Source organism: Gorilla gorilla, chromosome 9 (assembly GCF_029281585.2).
Source record: "Gorilla gorilla gorilla isolate KB3781 chromosome 9, NHGRI_mGorGor1-v2.1_pri, whole genome shotgun sequence".
Classification (NCBI taxonomy): domain Eukaryota; kingdom Metazoa; phylum Chordata; class Mammalia; order Primates; family Hominidae; genus Gorilla; species Gorilla gorilla.
The window spans coordinates 84,858,297-84,871,242 of record NC_073233.2 but is presented as its reverse complement, the minus strand read 5'-3'; the positions used below and the strand labels follow the sequence as shown (position 1 = coordinate 84,871,242).

The 12,946-nt window shown below is 41.0% G+C and overlaps 1 protein-coding gene across 4 annotated transcripts in view; it reads right to left on the bottom strand.

Annotated features, from left to right (window-relative positions):
* The window catches only part of ACER3 (alkaline ceramidase 3), a 167,698-nt gene that overhangs the window by 46,851 nt on the left and 107,901 nt on the right, over positions 1-12,946 (bottom strand). For all 4 annotated transcript variants that reach the window (XM_031016240.3, XM_055356856.2, XM_055356855.2 and 1 more), the window contains one exon: positions 7,150-7,202. In XM_031016240.3, coding sequence (XP_030872100.1) covers positions 7,150-7,202 — 53 coding nt within the window. The remainder of the gene's footprint in view (positions 1-7,149; positions 7,203-12,946) is intronic.

Sequence of the window (12,946 nt, the reverse complement as noted above, 5' to 3'; positions counted from 1 at the left end):
ATGATTCCTAAGGAACATTATTGGAGAAAATAGTAGTCTATTATAATTGTCTCTTCCCTTATCTATCTCCTCAACTAGCCTGTGAATTCCTTGTGTGCAGGAATAAATTTTATTTTTTTCATATAACTAGCACAAAGATAATGCTGAACACATAGGAGGTATCCAGTAAATAAGCAAATATGAACAGACAATTGGCCATCAGTGAGTATCCAATCCAACCTTTGAGGACTGTGACTTGGTATAGGCAGCAAGAGTGTTCTCTCAGTTTACTAACTGGCTGTGGGAATTGGACCAACTCTTATTTTCTTATTTGTAAGGAAAGGTGGTTAGAAGAGGCACTTTCTAAGATCTCTTTTACCTTTAAATTTTGTGACTTGGACAATGATGAAAATATTAGGTGAAATATTAGTTTTTACTTTTAAACTCTATTATTCCAAATTCAAAAGCAAGTTATCTGTTAAGAAACCAAAGGTCTTTAGGAGGCCTGGCTTGTATTTATTACCATGGGTATTTCACTTTATTACATATAGTCACTTTCTTATCTGTCCCCTTCCTCAGACAATGAGTTCCTGATTCTGTATCTACAGAGCCTAGGATCATGCCTAAAATAAAGGAGGTTTTCCAGTACATGTTTCACAAATGAACAAGCACACAGAAGGCAAGACAGATTTAAAAATCATTAGAGCCCAGGTGCGGTGGCTCACACCTGTAATCCCAGCACTTTGGGAGGCCGAGGTGGGTAGATCACAAGGTCAGGAGTTCGAGACCAGTCTGGCCAACACAGTGAAACCCCATCTCTACTAAAAATACAAAAAAATTCGTCGTTGTAGGTGTATGCCTGTAATCCCAGCTACTCGGGAGGCTGAGGCAGGAGAATCGCGTGAATCCGGGAGGCAGAGGTTGCAGTGAGCCAAGATCGCGACATTGCACTCCAGCCTGGGCGACAGTGTGAGACTGTCTCAAAAAAAAAAAAAAAAAAAAAAATCATTAGAGGTCTAGACTGCTTCACATATTTGATATGTTCAAAGAATATCCTAAGGAATCAACAGAAAAATGAATGTTATCAAAGTGATAAGATAAAAGGTCAATATACAAAAATCACTTATATTTCTAAATGCTGGCTATGAACAATTGGAATATAAAGCTTTTAAAAAGCAATACTGTGGTCAAGTGCAGTGGCTTACGCCTGTAATTCCAGCACTTTGGGAGGCTGAGGCAGGAAGATTGCTTGAGGTCAGGAGTTCGAGACCAGCTTGGGCAACATGGCAAAATCTCGTCTCTACAAAAATTCAAAAATGAGCCGGGCATGGTGGAGCGCACTTGTAGTCCCAGCTACTTGAGAGGCTAAGTAGGAGGATGGCTTGAGCCTGGGATGAGGAGACTGCAGTGAGCCAAGATCGTGCCAATGCCCTCCAGCCTGGGTGAGAGCCAGACCCCATGCCAAAAAAGAAAAAAAAGCAATACTATTGAAAATAGCATCCTAACCATGAAAAACATAGGGTTAAATTTAACAAAGATCAATTCACTTAAAATCACAAAAAGTCACTTGCATAAATTAAAGAACCACATTCATGGTTTGGGAGACTTAGTAATGTTAAGATATTAACTTTCCTCAAACTGGTCTATAGAGTCGAAGAAATTACAGTCAATCTTCCAGCAGGCTATTTTGTAAAAATTGACAAGCTGACTCTAAAATTTATGTGGAAATGCAAAGGACCTAAAATTTCCAAAGCTATACTGAAAAAGAACAAAAGTGAAGGACTTATTCTAACTGACTTCAAGATTTACAATAAAGCTACAGTAACTAGACAGTATGAGGATACATGCAGTGATCAATAAAACAGAATTGAGAAAAAAGTCAAGATAATTTAATGCAGAAAGAATAATCTCAAAAGATGGTTCTGGAACAACTAGATACTGGTAAGGAAAACATGATCTTTAACAAAACTAACTCAAAATAGATCATGGACCTAAATGTAAAATAAAGTTATAAGACTTCTAGAAAAAATAAACAAACAAAATATTTTTGATCCTGGGAAGGCAAAGATCTCTTATGACACAAAAACACTATTCATGAACATTTAAAAAATAAATTGGATTTCATAACAATTTAAAACTTCTGTTCTTCAAGAGACATTAAATGAAAAGACAATTCACAGACTGGAAAAATATTTAAAATACAAATATCTGACAGGACTTGAACCCAAAATAGATAAAGAATTTTTACAATTCAAAAAGAAAAAAATTTATTTTATAAAAATGGGGGCTGGGTGCAGTGGCTCATGCCTGTAATCCCAGCACTTTGGGAGGCCAAGGCAGGCAGATCACAAGGTCAAGAGATCGAGACCATCCTGGCAAACATGGTGAAACCCCATCTCTACTAAAAATACAAAAATTAGCTGGAGGTGGTGGCGGGCGCCTGTGGTCCCAGCTACTCGGGAGGCTGAGGCAGGAGAATCACTTGAAGCTGGGAGGCAGAGGTTGCAGTGAGCCGAGATCGCACCACTGCACTCCAGAGTGGCGACAGAGCAAGACTCTGTCTCAAAAAAAAAAAAAAAAAAAGGAAAAAGGTTTGAATAGATTGAATAGATAGTTCTTAATATAACATATACAAATGGACAATTAGAATAAAAAAAGATGCACATCATTAGTCACTAAGAAAATACAAATTAAAACACCACAGAGATAGTATATCATACTCACTAGAATGACTAAAATAAAAAGACTGATAATACCAAGTCTTGGCAAGTATATGGAGCAAATGGAAGTTTCATATATTGCCAGTAGAACCATAATAAGGTGCAACTAAACTGAAAAACAGTTTGGCAGTTTCCTATAAAGTAAAACATATACTTACCATACAACACAGAAATTCCACTTCTAGGTATATACCCAAGAGAAATGAAGTCATATATCCATACAAAGACTTGTTAACAGATGTACATAGTCCCTTTATTCATAGCAGCCCCAAACTGGCAATAACCTTAATGTTCAACATTGGTAAACAGTATAAAATGGAATACTACTAATGATATATGTAACAACATACATGAATATATTCATCAAAAGTAATTGGCAAATTAGTGCCCTCAAAAAATATTATACTGAATAAAAGAATCCAGTTACAAAAGAGTACATATGTATCTGATTCTTTTCAGTATAGTCATAATTGCTAGCTCCAGAATATCTTCTCCTAAAGATATATAAACATCAGAATAGTTTTTAAAATATGTTATTAAAAGGAGTTTACCTTATTTTTTTAGATCAAGGTGACAAACTATGGCTCAAGAGCCAATCTCTTGGCCTGAGCCTGTTTTTTTTTTGTTAGTTTGGTATTGGTTTTTGTTTTTCTTGAGACAGGGTCTCCCTCTGTTTCCCAGGCTGAATTGCAGTGGCACAATCATGGTTCACTACAGCCTCAACCTCCTGGGCCCAAGTGATTCTCCCACCTCAGCCTCCCAAGTAGCTGGGATTACAGGCATGCACTACCATGCCTGGCTAATTTTGTAATTTTTGTAGAGATAAGGTCTCCCTATGTTGCCCAGGCTTATCTTGAACTCCTGGGCTCAAGCAATCCTCCCACCTTGGCCTCCAAAAGTGCTGGGATTACATTTGTGAGCACTGTGCCCAGCTAAACCTGTTTTTTTTTAAATAAAATGTTAATGGAACATAGTCACACTCATTTATTTACATATTATCTGTGGCAGCTTCCAAGCTACAACAGCAGAGTTGAAGAGCTGCAACAGAGACTCCTGTCCTACAAAGCCTAAAATATTTATCATCTGGCCCTTTACAGAAAAAGTTTTCTGATCCCCGTTCTATATCTTTTTTTCTGGGGGGGACAGGGTCTCACTCTGTCACCCAGGCTGGAGTGTAGTGGTGCCATCTCAGCTCACTGCAGCTTCTGCCTCCTGGGTTCAAGCGATTCTCCCACCTCAGCCTCTCGAGTAGCTGGGACTACAGGCACACATCACCACGCCTGGCTAATTTTTTGTATTTTTAGCAGAGACAGGTTTTCACCATGTTGGCCAGGCTGCTGTTCTATATCTTCTTACCTAACTTTGAAATAGGGCTTGACACCATATGGGTCATAGCAGCTAGATGGGCATTCTTACTTTTATCGTTTCTGGATAAAGATCAGTTTTAGTAAAGGTCAGAGCCAACAGTGATATAGTTGGTTATAGCTAACTAAAAATAAAAGAAAAAAATCTTTCAATTACTTTAGTGTGTACCATTAACTTTGAGAGAGGTATTAGGAAGTAGAAGTCAGATATGAACTGCTTTAAATTGTGGCTCCACCACTTAAAAGTGTCTCAGGATCCTTAGGGTGTTGCTTTTCTAGCCAGAAACCTCTGTGGCTGGTGGCACCTTTGCCCAAGTTTTGTTCTGGCCCACTGGGCTCATTCTGCCCACTCGGCCTGGCAGGCTGCACTTGGCTCATGCTACCAGCCTGGATCCCATGCCTGCCAAGGGGAAGCCAGGAATGGAGCAGTGAGAGGTGTTTAATGAGCAAGCTTGGGGTCTAGCCACTGTGCACAGCCAGGCACACTGGCTATTGTAGCAGGGCGGGCAGCTCCAGAAGCCGGCATAGGCACTGGCTCCATGCAAGCCTGCGGTTTGATCAGATACACCATAAGCATCTTCCACTGTGGGCACCCCCATCTGGACAAGGGGAATGCAGTGGTGCCTGGAAACTGGGAGATGCCAGAAACCACCAAGCCCCCAAAAGGGTGTCACAGCCCTGGCTCGTGGAGCCCCTAGGTCTGGGCTCCCTGAAGGGCCACAGCTCTTCTCTCCTTCTTATCTCCTGCAATGTGGCAAGCTGGGGAGAGGGATATGTTTCAGCCCTGTTTGTGTTACATCTCTTTCAGCCCACCATTTGGCAAGTCCTAAGTTCTTGTCCTGCATCCAGGAAGAATGAGGTATGCGGACAACTGGAGGGTGAACAAGGTGGAAAGGAGCTTTATTGAGTGACAGAACAGCTCTTGGGAGACCCAAAGTGGGTGGCTCCTATCTGCAGGCAGGTCATCCCAATGAATGTCCAGCTCTCAGTGGAGAGGAGACCCAGAGTGGGTAGCTCCTATTCGCAGGTAGGTCCTCCAGTCATCTGTGTGAGTCTGGCTGGGTCTGGGGTTTTTATGGGCTCGGGAGGGAGGAAGTGAGTGCGGATTGATCAATGGGTGGCCATGGGAGGGCTTGGAAAAAGCACTGTAAGTTCCCACTCTGGGCCACAGACTCCACCCAGAACTGACAGCCTGGCCCCCAGGCTTCAGGCTGTCCCCGGCTTGAAGGTGGAGCTTCACCGGGGACTGCCCCTTTCTGCCCAGGAACCTGTCTGCCTCCTGCCACCATCAATGTATGGCCCATGGTGCCCAGGCTGTTCTTGCCGAGGGGTGCCTGCAGGCCCACACCAAGCTGCCCTCAGTCCCCGCCTCGGCCTCCCTCCCATGCTTGTCGGTGCCTAAAGTCCAGAGGGGGCGGAGGTGGCAGGGGGCTGGCATGTCAGCACCACCCCAAGCACACGCAAACCTGGCCAGGTTGTGGCAGCACCTGGGCTCGGCCACAGCTTTGCTCTGCCCTGGAGTGGGAGCTGGGAGCGGAGAGAAGCCAGGCAGTGGGAGCAGGCACTTTCAAGCCTGCAGGGGCAAGGGGTTTCCTGGAACTCCAATAGTGCAGGGATGCCCAGGTCCAGAGCCATGGCTGGGCAGCTGCAGCTGTGCCCGGGAGTGTGGGGCTCCTGCCCCACCAACTCAGTAGGGGACGGGGTTCCCATCTGTTCCCAGCCCCCACCAGCACTGCCTCCCCTGCTGCAGCCAGCATCTTTGCAGTGGCTGCTCTAACTGGGCTACTGCTGCCCTCAAAAGCCTCGTTACTAGGGCCTGACTCAGGCATGTGGGTCCCTACATAAGCTAGTAATTTTTTTGCCCCTCCAAACACATATTCTTAACATACTTGTCCAACATTTAGAGAAGGCTGATGCTGCAGGGTAATGGGTGAAGGAGGCTTTCCTCTAATGTTCCCAGTGACTTAGCTAGAGCCCAAACCTGCATACCCTAACTTACTCAAATAGAAGACCTATAGCTAACCTCACCCACCCTCCTTAGAAGGCACATTATTTGATCATGCAGTACAGGAAGGGTCTCACTTCTACACTTCTACCACATACCCAGGCAGCCTATCAAAGTGTTCTTCCAACCTCTCCTTGAGAGGAATTGTGATCATTGTAATTTTCTCCATCATGATATATTTCCAGGGATATTTCAGTGTTCCTTAGAGACTGTTTACCTGGACAATGGCCTGGCCAGTATGCTTTTAATTCAAGCTCTGTTTTTGTCCATAGACAAGTTACTACATCTCTCTGTGCTTTACTTCCTTGTCTATAAAATGGGGCCAATACTCATTTATCTTGCATAGTTGTTGAGAATTAGAGATGGCATTGTACACTGCCTAGCACAGTACAAAGCAGATAAATATTAGCATTTATTAATGTTACTATCATAATCATTTTTATCTTTCAAGATTGATTTTTTCCCTGACATTCAGGAAATGCAAATTAACTTGATAATAAAGTAAACAGAATACAATACAGTAAGAGAACTTTGGATTGGGAATGGCCTGTAAGCTGTTTCCATATTTGTAAATAACCAATCAAAATAAGTATATTCTTGAGAGCATTTAGTCTACCTTAGAATAAGAAAACAAGTATCTATTTAAAAGATAACTTCAAACAAAAAGGAGATTAAGTTGACATGATCACTATACAACTAGAAGTGTACCTCACTTTTCTGGTAAGCATCTTGTTAAACTATATTGTAGAATACAGAAACTGTATCTGAAAACTTTTATGGCACAATATGAAAATCTTTATCTAAATTTGTACACATTATTCACTTGGGAAAGGAAAATTATGGAATTTAAGCTATTTAGATCCTATCTAAATTGGCTACAGGGTTTTGAGATCACAAAAGTTAATAAACAACATTATTGTAACTTCCCAGAAATTATACTCTATATTGATATCATAAAATTTATAATCTTCTACATTACTAAAATATCCTAGTAATATAAATGTATCAGTTATATTAATCCACTATGAGGTAAATATAAATTTAAAAATATATCAAACAATGAAATTTTAAAAGTACTTACATGCAGTACACAAATATGCAACAGCTGTATATCATTGGGAGTTCATCCAATAGCTGTAAGAAACAAAGATAGATAACAGGCTTGAATATCATGGAGCAGCAATTATTATGCAAATCAAAATAAAACATCAAAATGATTAAGATTTTCAGCTCTTAGACCAGGCACAGAGGCTCACACCTGTAATCCCAGCACTCTGGGAGGCCAAGGTTGGAAGATCACTTGAACTTAGGTGTTTGAGATCAGCCTGAGTAACACAGTAATAGCCTGTCTCTACAAAAACTTTAAAAAAAAATCAGCAGGGCATGGTAGTGGCATGTGCCTGTAGTCCCAGCTACTTGGGAGGCTGAGGCGAAAGGATTGCTTGAGCCTGAGAGGTCGAGGCTGCAGTGAACCATGATTGCACCACTGCACTCCAGCCTGGGCAACAGAGCAAGACCCTGTCTCAAAAAAAAAAAAAAAGAAAAAAAACGTTTCAGCTCTTATTTCTTTTACTAATTCTCTTTATATATTTGTCATCAAATTTACTCTGAGTATGTGTGTGTAGTTTACTGTTTTTGAACAAACAAGGTTATCATCCAAGTGTCCTAATGTACATACTAAGCAGGGTACCTGACTCACTATTCCTGGAGGGCAGACTTGTCATTGTGCTGCTCATATCATCTGGTATTACAAACTATGATATTGTACCTCCAGAAAAAAATGATGTCCATCATCTACAGGTCCATAGGTCCTATCAGTATTCTTTTGCATTTCCATCCTTCCTATATCACCTTAAATGGATAAAGTGTCTACTAACATACATAAGAAGAGGTATTAATGGCCAGGGAAATAATTTTATTAATCTAAGTAAAGTATACCTCTGAGAAATAACATTTATTATTATTATTAGCAATGATAATAATAGTAGTAATAATAATTACAGCCATTATGTGTTAAACCGCAAGCTAGACACTAAGCTAGGTGTTGTAGATACCAATCTTAGAGTTTATTTATTACTAGATACACATTTAATTAATTCTTTAATAAAATGTCCACTATATGCCAAGTAATGTGTTAAGAGCTGAGGATACAATTTTAAGACACAGTCACTGCCTTCAAGGAGCTCGCATTCTAATTAGAGGTTAAGGGAATGAAAGCATGATTAAATATAGAGTAAGGATTCCAACAAAAGACACAAAAGCCAAAGAAAGTGATGGCAGGAATGAAATGAAATGGGGTGGTGGAGAAAGGCATTCTAGGAAGTAGGAAGAGAGCTTATGTAAAGTGAATGATTCATTCTGGTAAATTATTAGAATTATGAAAATAATAGCATTTGTGCAAGTTAACTATTTTTAGTCATTAATTTTTTTGTTTGTTTGTTTTTTTGAGACGGAGTCTCGCTCTGTCACCCAGGCTGGAGTGCAATGGCGCAATCCCAGCTTGAAATAGGTCTGCAGATTACATGTAATAATAAATCAATGTTAATTATTGATTTTGTTGGGACTATTGTGGATATGTAGGTGAGTTTTTTTTTTAAGCTATAACTTACATACCATAAAATTCACCTTTTTTTTAACCCCTTCATGCAACAGTAAAAATTTATATCCCTTCTCTCCCTCACTAATTAAGTTTGAACAATGTTGGGCTTTCAGTTCTTCACGTTTCTTTCCTACCACAAGGACCTTTGCATGTGCTGTTTCCTCTACTTAAGCTTCTCCTCTTCCCCTAGTCCCTCTTTTACCTTAATCACTTCTGGATATTTTTCAGGTTTCATTGTATGTGCGACTTCTTCACCCTAAGGATCCTGAGACACTTTTAAGTGATGGAGCAGTTCATATCTGACTTCTACTTCCTGATACCTCTCTCGAAGTTAATGGTACACACTAAAGTAATTGAAAGATTTTTTTCTTTTTAGTAAGCTATAACCAACTATATCACTGTTGGCTCTTACCTTAGTACTAAGACTGATCTTTATCCAGAAACAATAAAAGTAAGAATGCCATCTAGCTGCTATGACCCATATGGCATCAAGCCCTATTTCAAAGTTAGGTAAGAAGATATAGAACAGCAGCCTGGCCAACATGGTGAAAACGTGTTCCATCTACCTTTTTGCAGAAATTGACAAGCTGATCCTAAAATTCATATGAAAATGCAAGGGACCCAGAGTAGCTAAAACAATAAAGAACAACAAACTTGGAATACTCACACTCTCCAATTTCAAGACTTACTACAAATGTACAGTAATTAAGGCTATGTGGTAATAGCATAAGAATAGATATATAAGTCAATAGAATAGAATTGAGAGCTGATAAACTCACACATTTATGACCAGTTGATTTTCAATAAGAGTGCTAAGACAACTCAATAAGGAAAGAACAGTCTTTTCAACAAATGGTTTTGGGACAATTAGATATCCAAGTACTATAGAATGAAGCCAGACCCCTACCTCACACCACATAAATAATTAACTCAAAATGGACCAAGACCTAAATGTAAGACCTATACTCTTAGACAAAAACACAGATATAAATCTTCACGACCTTGGATTAGGCAATAGTTTTTTAGCTATGATACCAAAAACATAAGCAACCAAAGAAAAAAAAAACAGATAAAATGCACTTCAGTAGAACTGAAAACTTTTTTTGCATCAAAGGACACTACTAAGAAAGTGAAAAGATGGGACAGGCCATCTGTGCTCTAAGCCTGGCAAGGGCCTGCTTGCCTGTGTCCCGCATGCTAGAACTCAGCATCTATAGGGGGCCTGCTAGGGGCAGGAAGGGACTGGCACCCAACCCTGAGCTGGGCACTCATGCTTCCCTGGAGCTGGGTGGAGGAGCTGAGGGTGTGGACAGGCATGAGGTATGGACATGTCTGTCCCTTTGAGGACCAAGATCATGACTACCACAGAGCGAGCACCCCTGGGGTCCTCAGATAAAAAGTCTGACCACCACTGAGGATCCAGTCAGGCTCACCAGGCTACTGCAGCAGTCCCAGCAAAAGCAGGGCCAGGCTGAAGCAGTGACACCACAGACTTGGGGCACAGGGGGGTATCTCAGTGTCTCAAGGCTGCTGTAACAAGTCACCATAAATGCAGTGACTCAAAACGGCACAAGCTGATGACAGTTGTGGAGGTCAGAAGTCCAGAATGGGTCTCACCAGGCTGAAATCAAGGGGCCAACTTCAGGGGAATCCATTTCCTGCCTTTCCCGGCTTGAAAGACCCTGTCATGGCTGTCACCTGGGCAGCTGCTCTGCTCCATGGGCCTGGCCTCACTTACAGGGCTCCAAGAACAGTGCCTAGATCATCCTGAGAGCTCTGTGGCATCACTGTCATGACAAAGGAACATTTGGGATGCACTGGAAGCCCAGAAGTCCAGAGATGGGTATAGGAACCATCAGTTACTGTTGGGCACCTTGGGGGGCCCACACACACCACTGTGGGTGTCAGACCCTCAGATTGTTGCCACTTTGGGAAGTGGGTCAGCAATTTGCAGAGGACTCTGGACAGCAGCAGGGAGCAGCAACAATACAGGGGTTCCCCCCAACCCCTGACCCTGCAGACCTTCACCCCCTGGTACATGGAGGAGGTGTCGTGCCCCTGCTTCAGGAAGCCTCGAGGGAGACGCATGCACCCTCAGAATGCCCAGTTGGGGGCTCCTCACTGGAGGGCACTGGCAGAAACTGGTGTCAGAAAACAGCAGCCACAGAGTGAATCTGGAATAGATCAGGGTGTCACAGAAAAGATGCTTCATAAGATGTGTTTTGATGAGGATATTTAAATAAATGTAATTTAATTGATGTTAAAAAAAAGAAAGTGAAAAGAAAACTCACAGAAGAAAATATTTGCAAATCATATCTGTATCCAGAGTCTAGTATCTAGAATACAGAAAGAAGTCTTACAACTCAGTAAGAAAAATACAACTATGGCTATTTTAAAAATAGGCAAAGGATATCAATAGACATTTCTACTATGAAGATATACAAATGGTGTCAATAAGCACATGAAAAGATGTTCAACATTAGTCATTAAGGAAATGCAAATTAAAGCCACAATGAGAGAAACTACTTCATACCCACAAGATGGCTATACTAAAAAGATAAACAATAACAAGTATTGGCAATGATATGGAGAAGTTGCTGGTGGGAATCTAAATGGTGCAGCCACTTTCAAAAACAGCCTGGCAGTTCCTCAAAAGGTTAAATGACCCAGCAATTCCACTCCTAAGTATAGGTCTAAGAAAACTGAAAACATACATCCACAATGAGGGAAACTAAAAATCTTTCACCCCCAAATATATTTCTTTGATATATTTCAGGACAGCGATTCAGAGGGACTAGAAACCAAAGAATAGCTAAAAAGCTGTCTTTTCTAGGGGAGATGTGCATCTGTAGAGGAAATAAAGTCAAGTAAACAACAGATGCAAACAGGCTTTCTTTGAACCACCCCCCACCCCTTCATCTGGATCTAGGAAAGATTAACTGAGAATCTGACACCTTTAAAGGTCTGACAGAAATATTTACCAAAGGCTACCATCTATTCTTTCTGAGAGCTGCTACCCATGAAGTTTTATCCATATAACAAGGCTGCCTTTGCCAGCCAGGCCTTTCCTCTTCTTTCCCTCTTATAACCAGTCTTGCTACCATAACCTGTTTTGCCAAGCTCCAAGCCCCTATTCTTTCTGTGACCTCAAGATGGTATAAAAGTATCAATCTTCTGACTGTTTGAGTTTTTCATATTTTGTATGCCATGCCCATACATGTTAATAAGACCTGTATGCCTTTTTTCTTGTTAATCTATTATCAGTTTTTTTTTCTTTTTTTTTGAGATGGAGTCTCACTCTGTCACCAGGAGGAGTGCAGTGGCGCGATCTTGGCTCACTGCAACCTCTGCCTCCTGGGTTCAAGTGATTCTCCTGCCTCAGCCTCCCGAGTAGCTGGGACTGCGGGCGCATGCCACCACACCCAGCTAATGTTTGTATTTTTAGTGGAGACGGGGTTTCACCATGTTGGCCAGGATGGTCTTGATCTCTTGACCTCGTGATCCACCTGCCTCGGCCTCCCAAAGTGCTGCGATTACAGGCGTGAACCACTGCGCTCGGCCTATTAGTGTGTTTTATAGACTCAAATCATTGAGCCTTTGGGGAAAAATTTAAATTTCCCTACAACACAACGTGTACACAAAAGTTCATAACAACATTATTCATTATTCATAATACTTAAAACGTGGGAACAACCCAAATTTCCATTAATTGATAAGTGGATAAAAGAATATGGTATATCCATACAATGGAATATTATTTAGGTAAAAAAATTAAGTACTTCTTGCTACAGCATGGGTGAACTGTGTGAAAACATGCTAAGTTAAAGAAACCAGACACAAAAGGCCACACATTATATGATTCCATTGATATGAAATGTCCGGAATGGGCAAATCCATACAGGAAGAGAGTGATTATCAGGGGTTGTTGGAGGGAGTAATAGGGAGTGGTTGCTAATGGGCATGGATTTCTCTTTGGGGTGATGAAATGTTGTGGGATTAGATAGTGGCAGTGGCTCCACAATCTGTGAACATACATAAAACCACTGACTTGTACACTTTAAAAGGGTGAATTTTTACTGTTGTATGATAGGGTAAAAAAAAAAAAAGGTGAATTTTATGGTAAGTAAGTTATACTTTAAAAAAAAACTCACCTACATATCCACAATACTACCAACAAAATCAATAATTAACATTGATTTATTACTACATGTAATCCGCAGACCTCATTCAATTTTTTTAAGTGTCTCAATAATATCATAAATACAAATATGAACACACA